The 20,539-nt window shown below is 40.8% G+C and overlaps 1 protein-coding gene across 1 annotated transcript; it reads right to left on the minus strand.

Annotated features, from left to right (window-relative positions):
* Positions 1 to 2,893: 2,893 nt before the first annotated feature.
* Positions 2,894 to 4,312, minus strand: LOC125467736 (muscarinic acetylcholine receptor M2-like). Its single transcript, XM_048563895.2, has one exon. The coding sequence runs from the start codon at positions 4,310 to 4,312 to the stop codon at positions 2,894 to 2,896; it is 1,419 nt and encodes a 472-aa protein (XP_048419852.2).
* Positions 4,313 to 20,539: the final 16,227 nt, after the last annotated feature.

Raw genomic sequence — 20,539 nt, forward strand, 5'->3', positions numbered from 1 at the left:
CCAATCCCCGCTCAAGCAGTGCACCTCTGAAGAAAGACATAGTTTGAGCAGTTATCGCTCAGTATGTTTGACTGGAGCTACGTGCTGTCACATGTCAAAACTGTTGCTCATCACCAAATGCACCGAGAGGCGTGCTCGCACTGGTTACGGGCCTCGGTGGCAATGGCAAATGGCTACAGCTGACGAAACAGCTAAGGTAATGGGTTGAAAGCTTTTCTGATGAATGGTCTAGGCCCGAAACGTCAGCTCCTGTGCTCCTCAGATGGTGCTCGGTCTGCTATGTTCATCCAGCTCCACACTGAATCTATATTCATCTCTCCGAAGAGTTTTTCCTCATTTGTTCTACTTGAGCCACAATGGGACACACGACATCCCACCGGATTTCTCACTGGTCGTGACGGAAACTGAGCATCAACGCCACCATTTGACCAAGTGTTAAGTGTCTGCGCCGGGATATCTGGGTTCAGGGAATCTTTCTTTTCATAATACTCTGAATTTCTTTGGTAGTTATTTATTTTCGAGGCTTTTTGTTTACATTGCAGGTGCTAAATAACTATTTTGCGGTTTTACAACATACATTAAAGCAGCACCCTTCGTGTATAATGATCAGCAACTACTCAAAACAGAATGTTGATTACTATCCTCGACGACTGTTCAGCCATGCGTACTGAACCAAAGAGCAGGCCTGATGGGTAAAAAATCAGATACAAAAATAGTGACAGTATAATCTAACTAATTATTTTTGATGACACAAGACTCTGGACCACAGGTGGAGCCCTGACCACATTCTTTTCCGTTCTAGTTAAGCTTATTTTTTTCAAAGACATAATGTTTAGTAAATATTAAAATCAAGGTCGTTGTCGTTCAAATAATTTAGAGGGAGGGTTTAAAGCTGATACTTGTACTAAATTTATTTGTGGAAGAAATTTGCTACATCGCCATCAGCAGAGTTTTACATACAGATGATGAGATGATCAGATGAACTGAATGATGTCGAGAATAGAAATTATTCTCTTCCTTCAAATTTATTTTTCAAAAGTATGAATGATTCGATATCTCAGCAGCTCAAATGAACTTGTTACAAATGCTCTCAACAAATCAGGATGTGCTTTGCCTGAACTGAAGGCAGCAGGAAAGATCGATCACCTTTCTTCATCAGTGACCTAAAACAGAACTGTCAATATTGATTCAGAGATAGTAGGAACTGCCGATGCTGGAGAATCTGAGATAACAAGGTGTAGAGCTGGATGAAAACAGCCGGCACAGCTGCATTTTTGGTCCAAACCCTAAACGTCCGCTTTCCTGCTCCTCTGATGGCCTGCTGTGTTCATTCAACTCTACTCCTTGTTATCTCAGATCTGCCATTATAAATGGTTACAAGATGATACTTTTGTTTAATATAAACTCGGGATAGGGTGCAGGATCTGCAGCAGAGAGAGTGGAGATCAAGTTCTGCATTGTTCACATCATTTTAATCCACATGCTAGGGTTCAAAGTCAACGGAGATAAACAAATCTCTGTTTGCTTGATGACAGAAGACAGAGGGAGATGGTAGAGGTTTGTTTCCAGACTGGGGACCTGTCACAAGCAGTGTGCCACAGAGATCCGTGCAGGATGAACTGTTGTTAGACATTTATATAAATTATTTGGATGATAATTTAGCATGAAGGTTGGTGTGTTTGTGGATGACAACAAGCGTGGTGTATAGTGGACAGTGAAGAAGGTTGGCTGGGAATGTAGCGAGATCTTGATCAACTGGGCCAGTGGGCTGAGGAATGTTAGATTGAGTTTAATTAAATAAATATAAGGTGTTGTATTTTGGGAAAGCAAAGCAGGGTAGGGCCTTAGCGAGCATTGTGGAACAAAGAGGTCTGGGGGTACAGATTTATAACTCCTCCATAATGGAGTTGTATGTAGACAGGGCAGTGAAGAATGCTTTCGTTGGTCAAAGTATCGAATATAGGAGATGGGACGTATTCTTTGCGGCTGTACAAGACATTGTCGAAGCCAATGTTGGCTCACTGCCTGCAGGTCTGGTCGCCTTTAGTATAGAAAGTATATCATTAATCTCGAAATAGTGCAGAAAACAATTTACTGGGATGTTACCTGGACTGGAATGTTTGAGTTGGAGGGAGAGGTTGGATAGGTGGGGACCTTTTCCTCTCTGGAGCGTAGGAGACTGAGAGATAACCTTATGGTGGAATATAAAATGACGAGAGGCATAGATGAGTAGACAGCTGACAGCTTTTCTCCATGGTAGGGTAATCTAAAGCTGCTGGGCATAGGTTTAAGGTGATCAAAGAGAGAAACAAAAGGGTTGAAGGGCAATTTCTTCACACTGAACATGGTGAATTTATCACAGAGGTAGTGTTGGAAACGAGTACAATGTTGCCATTTAAGCAACATTTAGACTAGTCTATAGGAGGCACAGGGATGGAAGGATATGGGCCAAATGCAGGTAAATGGGGCGAGTTCAAATTGTGAAAATTGCGTGGTATGGGCAAATTGGTTTCCAGGGCCTGTTTTCATTGTATAGGCCACTGTTACTCTATAACTAGCCCTTATGTAACACACTGCAATCACAGGTGATTTTATTTTAAAGAATAAGGTTGCAAAATGAACATTTTTCACAGGAATTCTTACATTACATGATATGCTGCTTCCAATATTGGGCAAATACGTTTCAGTTTACTCAACCATACTTTCTGACATGAAACATTGATTTTATTCACAACATATTGCCATTTAAATGAATATAATTCAAATGTGCTGACAATATTGCATATACAAATCTCTACTTGATGCACGATCTAACACATGAGCTTGTAATTTACTTGCATCATTGGATGTAACTTATGGAAGTGTTCATTATATTGTGATTCCTTCTGCTGATTTATTTTGTTGCATTTATATTCTTGCACTGACACAGGAGGAGATGTTTGAACGTTTTCTTAAAGGTCATATTGCATAATGCGTAGCAGGCAGGGTTTAGGGTGCTGTTGATATAACAGAGCCAGTACCCAACATACCAGGCTGTGATGGGGACACAGATTGAGCAGAAGGTATCCATGAGAACCATAACATTGTATGGAGTCCATGTAATTATGAATGCCAGGAGAATAGCCAGGATGGTCCTAGTCACCTTCTTTTCTCGTAGTACCGCACGCTTTGCTCTCTTAGCACGTGTTCTCGTCGCATTAATAGCGTTACCAGTTGATCTACTCTCTCCATCATTCACATTCTTCGTGTTGACAGATGATACTGTTCGTACCTTGACGGTACCGACGGCATTGTCTTCAAATTTGCTGAAAACATTCATTGAAGAGAGTGTGAAGTTGCTTGCCCGGCAATAGTGGGGTGTGTTTAAGCCATTCGTACTCTTTTGTGTGGCTCCTTCATCATTGGCATTTGGTGAAGCCAGGTACAGAAAAGTGGACTTTCTGGAAGGTATCTCCTGCTCTCCTTGAATCCTACTTACAGCTGATATTTTATCATTTATTGTGTCAGGTTTTGTTTCGACCTGCAGCAACACATCAAGCGTATTTACTGATTTGTTATTATTTGGTTTCATTATTTTGCTCTTCACTGTACGGGGAGAAGTGTTGACTTCACGTGATTCCGATTCATTCTTATGATTCATTCGACACTTGCTGGCACGAGATATGTACACATACAAAATCGTCATTATGATAACCGGGATATAGAAGGCAAGTATAGAAGTGCCAGAAGTGACAGCTGGATTTGAGAAGAACTGTACGTAGCACTCACCATCTTCGACAATCCGCTCCCCTACAATGAATTGCCAGAAGAGAATGGCAGGAGCCCACAGGAGAAAAGACACTACCCAAGCAGCAGCAATCATCATCCCTGCCATCTTAGTTGTCCTCTTCACTGGGTAGATAAGGGGCTTTGTCACGCAGAAGTAGCGGTCAAAGCTGATGATAAGGAGGTTCATGGCAGAAGCGTTACTGACAACATAATCTACAGCAAGCCATAAATCACATATCACTGGACCCAAAGGCCAGTATCCATTTACAATGTAAATGGTGCATAGATTCATAGAGAATGCACCAATAATTAAATCAGCACAAGCTAAGCTGAAAATAAAGTAGTTGTTAATATTTTGTAATTGTCTGTTTACTTTGATGGAAACAATTACCAGAGTGTTTCCAATGATGGTCACCAAACTTAATGAGCCTGTCACAATCACGATGCAGACCACTTTAGCCGTCCGGTAAGCGCACCATTCTCCATTACCAGAAAAGTCTATTAAGTTGCAGAGAGATAGATTTGCCTCGGTTGCACTCGCCATAATTCCCCTCTGATATGAACTTATCGCTAAGAAGACACAAATGCAAAAAATAAAAGCAAAGGATTAGGTAACAAATTAAAAACTCTGCCAGGAACAACGTTTAAAAGTGTTCTTATAAGTTTTAGTACTTTTTACATGAAGGATTTGGTTTCTAGAAAGTACTATTGTATGTGTGTGATTTTATAGCATTCACTATTGGCATCTCACTTTCAAGACATTGTCAGGTGCCTGGAAAATTGTCATTTTAAAACAATTTATGACAGTTTTGTGATCAAAATTTTGGAATTAACTTTATAGTCAGTATTTAACAAGTTAATTTTGAGCTTTATTCTTTTCTGGCAATTTGAGCACCATCCCAAACGATTGATTTGACGCCTCGATTACAAATGAACAGTTTTGACCACATTATGCTGATCTCCCCCACCTTAATGTTGCAATGAAGTTTCAAAAGGGGTTAAAATATACAAACGTAACTATGTATTTATCATCCGAGGTTTAAACTACAAGAGCAGGAAGGTTAAACTGGAACTGAATAACGCAGTAGTTTTGCCACAATTTGAGTAGCACGTCCAATTCTGATCGTCTCCTTTTAAAGGGGATGGCATTTTATTAAGAACAATATGTGGATATGCATAAAAGACTGGTGGCTGGACTAGAAAAGGTGATGAAATTATGCAAGATAAAATGAATTGGGATTTCCTCTTTTGAAGGCAAACGGTTGTGCAATGCTTTGAATGAAACGTAGAAATTTTAAATTTGGATTATCAAAGCATCATTTCTTTTTAGCAGAATAATGCGTTGCCAGAGAACATTTATAACTTGACAGTTAGAAAGATCAGAAAGGCTGACTAATAACCTTTGATGCATTTCTTAAGGCACAGAAACATGCGAATTTATGCATTCTGAGCAGGATTAGGCCTTTCAAAGAAGCGAGGTTACTCTGCCAATCAATAGAATTATGGCTGATCCTTTTGTAACTTCAAGTGTGATGCCTGCCTATCTTTGACACATTTTTACGTCTTAGCTTCACAAGAATCTGCGCGCTTTGATACTAAAAAGTATTCAAGTTCTCGCCCACACTACCTTGTCAGGAAGTGAGTTCAAGAACATGATATCTCTCTAAGAGTAAACGTAATCACCTCATTCCTGTATTCAATGGGTGATCCTGAACTGTCCAGAAATGATTTTTAGCTCTAGATTCTTACATTAGATAACATGTCTGTGCATCTATCCTCTCAAGAGCCCTGAGGAATTCAACTAAAAACAAAATCCTGCTGATGCTAGAATTCTCAAACAATACAAAAACAGAAAGTGCTGGAGAAACTCAACAGTTCTGGCAGCATCTGTGGAGAGTGAAATGGAATGAAAGTTTTCATCCCCACATGATTTTTATTCAGCTGGAAAGTCTGTTTTCTTTTTGGGTGGTAGGGGCCCTTTTCAGCCAAAGAGAAAGGTTTGCTCGTGGTAGTGAAAGGAAAATAGAGTTGTAAAAAACAAAATTCAGTAAATGTGTCAAAAGGAGAAAATTGGACTTGTGTGTGAAGCACAAAATAAGCAAGACACATACAAGGTATCATTGTGTGTGTGTCTCTCTCTGTTTGTGTGTGTGTGTGTGTGTGTGTGTGTGCGTATGTGTGTGTGGGGTTACAGGATGGAGGTTATATTTTAAGTTTCAAATAAGTGGATACTAAAATTTAGTGAATAAAGCTCTAGCCTGTCAAAATAAAATAACTCACCTCATGCACCCATCCCTCTTTCCATTCTGCATCTTGCCTCCTCGACTCAACAAAGCCAATTGCCGGCCAAACCGACATTTTTTTTCAGTGAAAATGATAGTTCTCCCTAAATTAGTGTTGGTGCAAAACACTTTGGTGAATGAATGATCTTCGATAAAAATATCTTTTTTTCAGCAGCATTTGAATCCAGCACTATCAAAACTCATAATTAACAGTAATTACTGGTATCAAATAGAACGAATATTTATTGAGTGGCCTCGCAAAGTTGTCTCATCTTATTTTAATTCCCTTCATCAAAAACTTCTTGGTCAAGTTTGCGTTCTGCACTTGTTTAGCTGGTAAGTTTAGAATGCTTTCAAACATTTGATTGATCATCTTAAGTTTACACCTCACAACTATAAGCTCAAGTGACGGACTGAGAAACCCAATCACCGAGGCAAGTTCTGAAAGAAGAACAGTTGCACCAGTGTTAACATCAGCTCACAGCCAAATACGTGATAATTTCTCAGTTGGATAAAATTGTGAAGCAAAAGCAAAACGCCTGGGAGACAGAGAACTCTCAAGTGTTAAGTATTTGGATTTGATGTTATCAATTTCAAACCGATAGCGGTGGCATATTAATGAAGGCTTAACAACAGTTTTAGTTTTCTGATTTATATCGTTATTTCTTGAAGAGATTCTAAGCACACCATGAGGATATGGTATCTGCTGCTATTTCTATTAAAAACTAAAAGGATACGTTCAGACAATGCAAGGTGTATAATAACAGAAACCTTAGCTGAAGCTCACCCTTTGAAATGTTTCTACTGAGGTGATAGCAGTATAGAAAGGGAGATGAAAAGTTGAGAAACAGGGGGAGCTCAAACGATGTGAGTAGAAAGACAATTTCGCAATAGGCATTGTTGTGAAATAGTCTGTGAAGAGTCTTCTGCAGTCATCATCACCGTGAAGCAGTTAGAAAAGAGTTTCTTTTCGTCAGTGTCGTAGTGAAGTAGCCTTGGAAGAGTTTCCTGCTGCCAACATGGCTGGAAAGCCGTCGAGAAAGGATATCTCACAGAATCACGGTGAACCATACTGGAAAGAATATCTGCCGTGAGCTTTTAGTAAAGCAGTCAGTGAACTGCTTTCCCCTGCAGTGAGCATCACAGTGAAGCAGTTTGGAAACAGTTTCCTGCAGTAAGGGTCACAGTAAAATCGTCTGGGAGCAACTTCCTGCAGGGAACATCGCAGAAAAGCGGTTTGGGAACTGTTTCGTACTTTGAATATCACAATGAGACAGTCTGAAAAGTGTGTGAAAAAGTGACGCCAAGTAAGAGGAAGCAACTAAATAGGAATGTAAGTCAGGGTGAGTATTTATTTTTCAGAGAAAGTAGGAACTGCAGATGCTGGAGAATCAGTGATAGCAAGGTGTAGAGCTGGATGAACACGGCAGGCCAAGCAGCATCAGATGAGTAGGAAGGCTGACGTTTCGGGCTTAGACCCTTCTTCAGAAAATGAGGTTCTGAAGAAAGGTCTCGGCCCGAAGCATCAGCCTTCCTGCTCCTCTGTTGCTGCGTGGCCTGCGGGGTTCATCCAGCTCGATATCTTGTTATCTCTGAGTATTTACGTTTTTTTTATATCGCCTGTAGTTTGCAAGGCATTTATTTTGAGTTTACAGTTTGTCAGAGCAATAAAGCAGCTGGTGCGGAGAAAAAAGGACCCCAGAGCAATCCTCATTAAATATGATATTTTCGACAACGGGGTAATTCGTGGAGGGCTCTGGTGTGCTCCTCCTACTCTATATGGCAAATTAATCACAGTTACAGTGCTGGGGATTGGAAGTTATGCAGGAAACATCTCCAGCTACAGATCCTCCAAGCCCGAGAATCAGAGCTGGAGCAGAGTTTGGAGCCACTGTAGAGAGTCGTTAAATTCGAGAGTATGAAGGATTGTGTTTGCAGAGAGGTGGTCACTTTCCAGGTTAAGACTCAACCAGTCAGGGTTTGTAGGAGTCCGCAGTGCCTGGTTCCCTGCAAATTCTTGACCTCACAGGCCAGTTCAGACTTCCATTCGAGTGTAGGGAACAACAGCAAGATTTTCCATTATTCTGAGTTAATCTGTCGTGGGGTGATGCTTCCATATTATTTGCAGGCTGGTTGGCCAAGAAAAGGTGCACTGTTAATGGACTAGACGAATAAATGAGAAGAGCCAGATGAAGAATCAGGACAATTACATTCAAACTCCACCATGCCAGACAATGGGATATGAATTCAATTAATTGTCTCACTCATGGTAACTCTGCAACCGGACTGTTTTAAAAGTCAATTAGCTCACAATGGCCTTGAAGGAAAGAAGCCTGCAGTCCTCACCCCATCTGTAATCTACAGCACTTGGTCTAACATCTAACTACATTCTGAAATTGCCTTGCAAGTGATTACATTCGAGAATATTTACAGTCGGATGACAAGTTATGGCCTTGCCAGATCCCATGAAAAATGGATAGTTAGAACATCCGTCGAGGGCTACATGACATTCAGAAGTACTTCAGAGCCAATTAACTACATTTAAAGTTGCATATCTGGTGGAAAGAAAGAAACAGCTAATTAGCGCACAGCACGCATCCACAAGAAGTTCTATTGCAATGTGAAGACAATTGTTTTCTCTTTGTGAAATTCCTCATTCCACAAGAGAACATAAGCCAGATCGTCATCGAAATAATGGCGTGTAAAAAATTTGCCTAATCAAAGGGGGGTCAACAAGATCATCATTCTGGCATCTAATCTAAAAGAGTTATCGTCAACCTGCATCAATTTTATTGCATTGACCTTGAGAGAGTGCAGACCTTTCTGTCAGTAACATCTCCTAAGAAGTCACTACTGCCTCATTTCTATCTCAACGATAGTACAGCACTAATCCCAGACAGAGCATTACTACAAGCCGCGCAGCACTCATTTTGCTGTTCTTTACGCTGACGCTCTGACAGTGCAACCCTGCCTCAGTTCTTAACGAGATGCAAATTTCTGTGTTCTGCCATGTTGCATGCAGTTTGCCAAACTCCATCAGTTTTTTCAGTCAGCAACAGCAGCGTTTGATACAGATGCTGAAAGACAGAGTATATCTAGACATTACTGGAGGGAAAACTGAAAAAATAAATGCATTATTTTGACAAATGAGTCGTGCCGAGCAATAACGGCATGTCAAATTGTATTGATTTATTCGGCTTAACTTAAGATTCTGCTTTACCATTTCACCGTTCATGTCATCCTCCTCCATACACCCCGTCCCCCAAAACGCACACACCTTCGTAAAAGAGCAGTATGCACCTTCAATTGCCATTTGCCAAGAAGATGGTGAGCAGTTTTCGCTCAGTATCCAAGCGTGGGCTTCTGTTGCTGACATCCATGAGTTTAAATTAGTCACATTGTTAACTTCTAATGGTTTCACTAAGTCTAATTTGCCTTCGCTCATTCTTCCAAAAAGAATACTTTTTAAAAATATGCTGATATTGATTAATTTTCATCAGGCAAGCTGTTGCCCAGTTTACTCGTCCATACCCGATGTCGCAACCATTTTTGTTTGTTAATGTTGTCTGCCGCATCGTTGTTAGCATCAAGTACTCTTTGTTGACAAACCTACTGGCCAGTAAGACATCAGAGAGAAGAGTTTCTGACGAAATAATTGTTGGAGTCAAAATTTTATAAGTACCTTCCAAACCGAAAACAACCCCTTTCACCACTGGTCTCTGCTTCACATCCCTTCTGAAGGGACGCTAATTATAGTGGTTTTCCATTAATTTTGTTAACCAATCGATCATGTTGTACTTTATCAAAATGATGTAACGTTTTAAATGTTTAAAGACTTTTATCACAACAATTACTGCTCAGTAAAACTGGGCGCTAAGAGCAGAGAGTTCGCGTTGATAGAAGGATTGGTGGACATGTTTCTTCAAATCAATTTTAACTCCAAAATGTAAATTGCTCCTCCTTCTCATCGTCACTCTAGCCTGTATGCACAATATTTTTCTAAGTTCCACCAACTTATCCATCTACCTGGATTGCTTCAGCAAATGCTATTTCACTTTATAAGCCAATTATTCCGAAATTCCATTCTTTGGACTCTCCTATTCATCTGACCACTGTTATGTTTTTTTAACGGCCGTGATCCGGGGACAGTGAGGCTCTTCTCCTGACGTTGTCCGTGCTCTGGCCCTAGCCCACTCGACCACAAGAAGAGAAGTGGAAGGCTGACCGATGGAATTTGTCTTGAGAATTTGAATTAAGATGGAATTTGTATGAAGAAAAAGACACTTTGTACAGAGGATAAAAATGCCAGACGCAGGTGATCATTAATGTATCTCCGTCCTTTAAATGCATTTTCAGAAGCTGCAAGTCAGACCTCAAACCTGAAAGCTCCATTTTAAGGGTCAAGATCATGAGTAAACATCTAATTGCTGCGCTGTTTAACTGGAATTGACTTGTTCAGCCATCGGAAGTCATACATAAGGTGACATCAGATGACCTTAACAATTTCAGAGGCTGATTTCCCACTGTGTCTCACCAGGCACTACCAATCCGAAATAATTATTTTCTGGCTGCGTTGCTAACAAACAAAAGTATTGTTCAGAATGAAGTAGCACATGTACGCAAGCAGTGTGTAAAAGATCAGATTAAGCTGGATTTCCGTTTAGCATTTTACTTCATGTTCCAGGAATGAAACAAAAACTTATTGTTACAACAAATATTGCACAGGGCAAAGAAACATCGTCGGTGAAGGTGAGAGTGACCGATAGGATGGGATCTGCTGGGCAGGCTGAGGGATTCACTTACCAGCGAGAGAAAACATGACATTTAAAAACGTCGAAACAATTATTGGTACGGGCTCAACTGAAAATGAATGGACCATGTCATCTGATTTGTAGAAGATAATTTATAAATTTTCTAACATAACACCATGTGGAAGGCGAAACATTGGTATGAACTCAAAATGGAAGACAATCAGCTTCAGCGCTGTAACTGTTTTCTGAATCATTACAGCAAACGATTTCACATTTATCTTTGATCTCCATGTCCTGTGCTAGCCATCATTATGTGTGTTATCGTTTTAGGATATAACTTCTGATGTCGACTTGTGGCAGAGACTCTGGAGTGCGTTTTATCTTAAAAGGAGCCATCAGGATAAATAAAGCCTGTGGGCAAATTCTATTAATTGGATTTAAATGGAGTGGAGTGCTTTGCGACAATGAAGTCGTCAATTTAAAACAATATTATTCCCAAAACGAAATAAATTTGTGCAAAATACCTTGTCTACCGAACTGAAATTATAATAGAGTAGACAAAATAAAAACATGTGAATCGTCAGACTTACCAGGAACGTCAATAACTGCAACGATATGTATTGCATTTCTTTTCTACATGAACAATAATATGTCTTGTCTTCAACTAGTCCAAACCGCCGGAGATAACGGTAACGCTTGGTATTGGAGCTATTTCTCCTTCTTGCGGTAAGGAATAACGCATGTTGAAAAGTGTGCCTTATTAATAAAAAAAAGTGGAAAATCTGCAGCAGCACAGTCTAATTCTACCGGGACTGGTGTTGCCCTCACTAAATCAAAACAGATCCAGTTAACCTGAAACCATTGAACCATTTGATCACCACGGGATTTACTGAATCAGTCTGCTCACAGATGTTATGACACATCTCTGGTGCAGTGAGACTCGAATATGTGTCACCTCGGCCTGTGAGGGAGGCATGAAAACTGCGCCACAACACCACCGTGTAGCACACAGCATTTATATTGTCCGCGAGTGAAATGTCTGTCATTTACAATCATCGACGTCAATTACTCTATCTGGTTTAACACAAACGAGTATGAAACGTGAGATAACCCCAGCATCTGCAGTTCCTAATATCCCAGTATGAAATGTATCACTCGTTTTCTTTTTTTTCGCTGTCTCAAATCCACTGCGTTGTGTTTAAAATTGCTTAGTATAGGTCAGGCATCCCATTCTGTTCCCTGCCACATTTGTTTTAGAAGAACCCGAAGTCTAATTTTAAAACAAAATTGAGCTCGGAAATAGAGGGGTCGTCGAGCTTGTGGGGAGACCATGGCTTGGTGTCCGTGGTAACGGGGCGGCACGGTGGCTCAATAGTTATCGCTACTGCCTTACAGAGACCCGGGTTTGATTCTATCCTCGGGTGACTGTATGGAGTTTGCACATTCTCCGTCTCCGCGTGGGTTTGCTCGGGTTTCCTTCCACAGTCTAAAAGATTTGTAGGCTCGGTGAATTGGCTGTACTAAATTGCCCACAGTGTTCAAGGGTGTGTTGATTAGGTGGCTTTATAGGGGAAGGGGTCTGTTGATGTTATGTGGATCAGTGTGGACTTGTTGGGCTGAAGGGCCTGCTTCCACGCCGTAGGGATTCTATGATCTTAAAGAGCGCATTTTCTTGAGAAAGTAGATGAATCACTGGTATTTATTTTTCCGGGAGGATCTCCTCAGCCATCTTATTGATCTATATCTGCTCATGTACACGAATATCTCACCAAGTGGACAAGGGCCAGAAGCCCCGACCCTCTGTGACTTCAAACTATTTGTCTCGATCAATAGCTGTAATATTAACATTCGTTCCGCAGGTATCGTGGTTGTGAAGACATGGACTTTTCGTCGATCCTGACACTCTTGTTAGATCTTTGTACACAAGGTATTCGTGTATATAGCCATCATTTATCCTGTGAACATGGTTGATGCAATACATATGTCTTTGTTTTCGCATTTTTTGACGTGTGCTTTTGAGTCAGTGATCTTGTTATTTGAAGAGTACCTGAGGATTTGCCTGAGACGCCGAATCTGACAATTGTTGAACAGCTTTTTTGACCCCCCTTTCACACGTAAGTTGTCCTTGTGTCATTACTGTAAAGGAGAACACTGAAGACTGAGAGTTACTGTTGTCTAGAGTTGCGGTTCTCGAGTTAGCTTGCTGCTGGTGCACGCTATGCTACTCAGCTTGGACACAACAATTTTGCTCTTACAATGTGGACGATAATTTCAGCATTAACAAAAAAAATCATTTCTGCCTGTAAAGTCTTAACACTTTATGCCAGCAACATTGGCCAAAATCATTCTGTCATCATCGATGGATGGCAGCACGGCAATGCAAACGGCCATGACAACACATCTCTGATGCTGATGGTCGAAGGTATTGGGGCCTAAGTGCTCTGTCCCGTTGTGTCTCTGGTTGCGTCTTTGATGTCGAATGTTTGTTTGATATTACTGAAACTAAGAATTGATGCCTCTTTGCTTTCAGCCTCAGACCCGCAACGTAGAAACTTTTCCTGAATACAGGGAAGTGGGCAAAATGAGGATAACCTCTCTGATGAAGGGTCTAGGCCCGAAACGTCAGCTTTTGTGCTCCTGAGATGCTGCTGGGCCTGCTGTGTTCATCCAGCCTCACATTTTATTATCTTGGATTCTCCAGCTTCTGCAGTTCCCATTATCACTGATAACATGATAGCAAGTCAGTATCATTGAGAGGGGGAAGAGAGTTGTGTATCCAAGCAGAGAAGTAGAATGGACTGCATGCAGCTAAGTGTGAAACGACGGAGCAGAGGCAGAGAATGTGAGTGACATGCTGTACATAAAGATGAGATGTGCTCTCGTTTTTATTGTTCTAGAAGGTGCATAAGGAGAGCTCTGTGCTCAGCAGCCTAAAGGAAGAAGATGGCTCAGTAATGCCGTCTTAGTTGACACATTGATTGTCAGCAAGTCCTTTTATGCCAATACATATGACACAAAGCCCATACATGATACTCCCTCTGAGTCGTTCCTTTCATCTATCATGGAGGCCTTGGACCACAGTCCGTGGGAGTGGTTGGATGATCCATTCTCTCTGCATGAGTTTACGAAGGTCCTCAAATCCTTGAAAACAATTGCAGGGAACAATGGATTAGAGGTCGAGTTGTATTCAGCTCTGTGAGACTTGATTGGCCAGGACCTGCTGGAGGTGTATGATAGGATGTCTCTGTCAGGTAGAATGTGTGAATCTCTGAGGAAAGGTATCATCACCCCCATCTACAAGCAGAAGTGGGAGAGGGAGGAAATTAGAAATTGGCGACTAATATTATTGCTGAATGCAGACTACAAAATCCTGACTAAGGTCATCGCCAACCAGATCATGTCTGCTTTGGGATTCATGATTCCCCCTGACCACCCTGGGCTGTACCATACTCGGTGATCTCTGAGAGCATCATGCTCCTCTGTGATCTGATCACCTATATAATGGACAGAGGGGTGGAAACTTACCTGATCAGCCAGGAACATGAAAAGAACTTTGACGGGATATTGCACATGAACTTATGGGAAGTTCTGTCCAAAATGGGCTTTGGAGAGAAAACATGCAATTTGATCTGACTGGTCTACACCAACATCTTTAGCGCATTCTTAATCGATAAAAATCAGAAAGGTTCCTGATCAGATCTGGATTCAGGAAGGGCTGCTCAGTCTCTCTTGTCTGGTTTATGTGTTGTGTGGAGTCTTTTGCAAGGTCCATTAGGTAGGATACAAGCCTGAGGAGTGTGACTATACCAGGCAGTGGAGGTCTACAGGTCACATCCCCCATGTACATGGGCAATGCCACCGTTTTCTGTTCAGATATACTGTCAGTACACAGACTCATGAGCATCTAAGAGCAATTTGAACTGGCCTTGAGTGTTTCTGTCTGTGGAAGTAGATGTTTAAAAAAATCCAACTTGGGATTCAGTCATCAGTGGCCAGGCTCACATTTATTACCATCCCTTATTCCTTGTTGGGCAGTTAAGATTCAACCGAGTTGCTGTGTGTCTGTAATGACATTGGAGCCAATCCAGGTAAAGATAAATTAAGGCAGCAGCAAGGCCATGTTCTTTGAAAACCATACCAACTGGTCCTTCACTCCCGTCACCATCAGCACACATTACTGAAGATGCTGGGAACATGGTTCGGGGGGATTGGACCACACAAAAAGTATTGGAAGAGGTAATCACCAAAGTGAAATAGAAACTGGTCTTTTGACAGCACCACCTCTCTCCATCTCGTCATCAAATGTGATGCATCCTCATTCTGGTTGTACGTGTTCAAGTCGGGTCCATCTCCCAAAACCATGCTCTTTCATTCATCCTAGCCATCTTTCACTTTCGCTTTCACATTCATCCTAGCCATTGGAGGCTGAGTATAGACCGTGCCTGCTGGGGCTCTGTGTATAAAATTCTAGATCAGGGAATGGGGAATAATGTGCCCATGTTTCTCTCATCCTGCTGTCCATCTTTCCTATGTGACTACATCAAGCTGTGTGTGGAATCCCAGTATGAAAAAAAAGTGTCAATATTTATTGAGGTTTTAAGTGTCCACTGTTTTGCAAAGGTTGGGACTTGCCATGTTAACGCAGAATGCTCCAGGTAGATGGACTGTTCCAATCACTTGTCCTTCATAGAGAAATTTCCAAAGACAAAAAACCTTTTACCAACAGTCCATCAGGAAGTGGCCAGCACTCAGCGTCATTGAGACCTTGATAGACAAGGAAAGGGTAGATCCTCTCACATGGTTCCCTGAGCAGACACTCAAAGTTATTTAGCAGAATGCAAAATGCTCATGACCAGTACATTCTGACACGCACCAAGACATTGCTTGCCCGGTGTTGATAAGGGCACTACGAGTGATATCCTTCCTGTAGACCCGGTTGATCTCCGCCACCACATGCAACCCTCAAACCAGCTGGTTTTGAGACTCTCCACAGGTGTCCTTCTTGCAAAAGAAGTCTGGAGATAGATGCAGTAGTTCGTCCCTGTTACCGAACTCTGTGCTGTAGTCTGCTCCCAAGGCACACACACAGACAAACATCAACGACGCCTGGATCACCTTCAATTCAATGACAGACGCCCTTTAGTCCAGCTGAAATTGGTTGGCCTTCCAGAACAACGAGTTGACCTTGACCAATTGTTGCAGATGGGCACATTCCAGGGTCCAGGTCTTTGTGCTGAGGTTTACATTAAAGCTTGGGGCAGTGGGGAAAGGCCACTGTCTTTGGCCTTTCTGCTGAAGGCAAATGGGGGTCCGTTCACTTATTAGACACTCCCAGTGTTTCATATACATTTAATGTCAGTATTGTACAGATGAGACAGGTCTTGGACTTTTATTATAGGACAGTTTATTTACTTGATATTCAACTGTTCAAAACGGAAATGCTTTTTTGCCCGTGTACGTCCACAAAGTTTTTTTTAATGAATAGAGTATATTCTGGAAATTTAAAAAAAACTTGAAATGACAGACCTATAGAGAAGAGTTAACAAACAGAGTGGCAAGCTGACAAAACTTGAAAAGTGGAGGTTCAAAGATGTTCAATTTAATACAGTACTAAATATCAGAATAGAAAAAAATGGACGACATAGAAAGATTGAACAGATGAATGTGTCGAGATGCTTCAGAGAGGATATTTCCAGATTTCTGAGGCATTCAGATAGTTTCTGGGCGAAGTGAGATGAGAAATGGGAGGTGCGACATCTGATGAAGAATGGAAGTTCGTCGAGAAGTTTTCTAAGATAACCAGTACGGATTTAAATTGATTGGATCCTGATAAGTAATTTGCAGGATAGAAAGGCTCTGGCATCATATAAGTTATACTGTGACTTAATGAGTCCAAATGTTTATGAAGCACAGGCTGGATAAAATTAAAAGGAGTGGAAGAACTCTCTTCCACATAACCCTCCATTTGACCTCTTCCTATCACTTGGAGTCTTCAGTTTGAAAAGAAAAAAAAGCGCTGATTGCAAATTACTGCAGATGCTAGAATGTGTTATGAAAACAACAAATCTGGAGTTCACAGTCTGTCACTTCACCAGCTCTGATGAAGAGTTGTCCAAAATTAGAACGTCAGCTTGTTCTCTCTCCTTCATTGCTGTCTGACCCGCTGAGGTCTCTAGCATTTGTTGGTTACATTAAAGAAACGTCTCTGCTTGTGAAAACTCTTTAAAAAACTACTTATCGCCCTACCTCTGTAGCTTCGTTCAGTTTCTACAATCTTTCTTTTCTCTGTAACATTCAAAAGGCCTGAAGAACATCCCTCTGTCTGCAACACGCTTTAGCCCCTCGACTCCTTAATATTTATACAACATTGGATAACCCTTTTTCATTCTGTATACTGCTCCAGACTAGATAACCATTCCAATTTTTGAAGCTCATGTTCCAGCCGCATTGTGCCTCGATATAAACTAATAATAAACATACATGCGTCTTTAGCTCTGCAGTTTCCAGTCTCTCTGCACGTCTCCATCTCTGTAAACGCCCACAATATGTTACCCCCGTCCATCCTTGTAACTTCTGGTAGCTGGTGCGATAGTTCATTTCGACAAAACTCCATATTTCTGAGATATCATTCTGCTGTACTCACTGCCCTATCTCTGTTCATCTTACACTACTTTCACTCTATCATTCTTTCTAACCTCTTTGACTCATTTCGTTACTCTCTATATATGTCAACTACTCGACCATCTAGTGCCCTTCCTACATTTGTAATCTGAGCATAGGCTATAAACCTCCTTACCACTGGAACAGCCTACAGACCCATGATCCTCTCTATTTCTGTAATGTTCACACATCCCTAGCCCTCTCCAACTCCTATAACAAAGAGCCCTGTAGCCCCAAAAGGCTCCCAGTCCCTGGCATTATCCTCCATTATGTATTAATTTCCCTCTCTCTATTAGTCTTCAACCAATAGAATCCTCTTCATTTCTCTCAACCACTGCCCTAGAACTGCTGCTGTGATAGATCAAGATTTTGCCCATATCAAAACGTTTATTAGTAGTAATAATATATTGATTATTTGAAATGTCTGCTGACTATTTATTGCTTTGCAGAAAATTGTCGGAGTTGAAATGCAGGGATATATTGGGCATGATATTAAAACATGTTCCCATTTGACCATTTGAATAGACACTAAAGAAAAACAAAAGGCCACAGAGCAAAACTGCAGCTCTGGGGCGAATTTGAGATTTTTTTTCTGTTGATCACAGTATGTTCATTATCATTCCCAGTTCTCCACACAGGATAGTGACTCGAGGGAAGGTTTAAACTACACTTGAGCATGGAATGATGTGACAAGCAATATTTCCGGTGCACATGTCAGATAATGGCTATCTCCAACAGGATTGAAACTTGTCATTTTCCATTGACATCTAATTGGATTACCTTTGCTAAGTATCCGATCAGTAACGTTCTGGAGGTTAAAAATGACGAGGAACATAGCGGAATTATCCATATGATGACTCTCGTTCACAAACATGCACAGCAGCATGTCATACACATAGGACACACTGGAGCAACTGACGAAAGTTACATCAAAATTTATGAACTCTGCAACATAAAAAGACGAGGGCAGCAGATACATTTAAAGATCCCATGCGCAATTTCTCTTGCAAGTGACTTAACGAAATGCATTACTTCACTTCATTCGGAAAGAATACCTGGAGCTTGATGTCTGACAGCACTGCAGTGAAACATACACCACGTGGATTACTGTGTTTTAAGAAATCAAATATGCGCCCCTTTCTAAAGGCTACTTAATGACTACTAAGCAGACTGGCATTGTCAGTGAGATGTGTATCTCACCAAAGCCCTGATAATACCAATACGCGCATCATTTAATTCGGATTTCGACATCCGTTTGAAATGCACGAATAACATAAGTTTTAAGGTTCTAGGGAAGTTCACAGGACCCACCGTTTGTGCAGCACCTGTCCAATGAGTGTTTTGATTTTGCGATATTCACCTCCCATTTCTGTACACCTTTCCACATTGTTCATGTACAAATAATTATCGGAGGTCCGCTTAAGTGCCTCATTTGAACTGCCTCGCTCACATTTCCAAAAGAACCATTGCAGATTTTCAATCGTTATCGTGTGCAAATATTTCATTTCCGGCATCATATTTGCCATTTTTTTGAAATTGCTTCAAATGTGTGTTCTCTCATTCTCCACAACTTACGAAGTGAGGGCTGGTTCTCCTTGGTTACTCTAACCCTCGTTTGAGGGTGATTTTATTGATTTTCAGCGCAGTATTTCTGTCTGATATGCTATTCGTGAAAGTGAGTGTGATAGTTTCACGATCGCTGAACACTAATCTGCCCTCTGATGAAGGGTCTAGGCCCGAAACGTCAGCTTTTGTGCTCCTGAGATGCTGCTTGGCCTGCTGTGTTCATCCAGCCTCACATTTTATTATCTTGGAATCTCCAGCATCTGCAGTTCCCATTATCGCTGAACACTAATCGTCCACTTGGGTTACTTAACTTAAATACAAGAAAACATTCTTTGCAAAAGTCTTAATATTGGTAATTTCATTGCTGAATATAGGACTGACTGTCATGATCTCCAAAGCAGTCTGAAACCTCTGTGTGGATATGATGATGCCCAAATGATCAGCAGGATTTTTGTGAGAATCTGGAGAATAAATTTTATTAATTTATCAATATGATCAACCTGTTCAATCTCTGTTTCATTCCAATTCAATCAGAGCAATAAAAACTTCCGGTGACAACAGAAGTTTCATTTGGCTGTCATCGTTTTCGCATTTGTGATGATGTTGAAAAATAAATCAATTGAAGCATACTATTATCACAATGTCTCTATGTAAGTACCACAAATTACATATTCAAGGCTTTGTAAATAAACAGTAAAGCATAGTTATTATTCAGGAGTACAAAGGAGCATGTCAATTTACACAGGAAAAGAAAAAAAAATTGAAAGTGCCCAGAAAATATACCACGTGCTTTTTGCTGACATTGTTGTCCCTGGTATGCGACTGAAATCTATATGTGAACTGGTCTGAGTGTTTTCCTATTTGACTGAGAATATTACATACTCTCCTTCATGGTTACAGTTAATTGTGCTACCAATCTTTAAATTGTATTAATTCAAATTCCTTTGTTAGTTTATTCCCTTCCTTTTATCAAGGGAGAATTTGGAATAATGTTATTTCCATTTATTTGTTCGTGCATTCTGTTGCTGTCTTTGGCAACACCACTGTCGTTCTAAGGTCACTAGATTTTGGCTGGACAACTCTGAGTTGTCATTTGTTGAGATCCCACCATAAAACAAGGCTTTTTCATTTATTAAAAATAATTGAAATCTAGCCAGGATAATGGCAACAATGAAACTATCAAAAAATTTGTCAAATTAAAAACTGATTCATAAATGCCTTCTGGGGAAGCAAATTTGTTAACCCTACTTCATCTTGGTTAGCTGTGATTCAAAACTGGTAGTAGTACACTGTTTATGACCTGGTACTGAGAATGGTGCCAATGCTATTTAATTTGTGGGCCAGAAAACAATAAATGCTTACCTTGCTCATGTCATCCGTGTCACATGAAGGATATGAGCAAGAAAAGAAAGGGAAGAATGCTTCTTTGTAAGCCAGTTGAATTATTCTCAAATTATTGTCTTTAGTGGTTTGTGAACAGGTCTATCTGACCATCCGGTGACCATGTACATC

Source organism: Stegostoma tigrinum, chromosome 34 (assembly GCF_030684315.1).
Source record: "Stegostoma tigrinum isolate sSteTig4 chromosome 34, sSteTig4.hap1, whole genome shotgun sequence".
Taxonomy (NCBI): domain Eukaryota; kingdom Metazoa; phylum Chordata; class Chondrichthyes; order Orectolobiformes; family Stegostomatidae; genus Stegostoma; species Stegostoma tigrinum.

What these genes read in the sequence shown, in the direction of transcription:
- LOC125467736 (XM_048563895.2), bottom strand. Translation starts at nt 4,312, where the DNA reads ATGGCGAGTGCAACCGAGGCAAATCTATCTCTCTGCAACTTAATAGAC.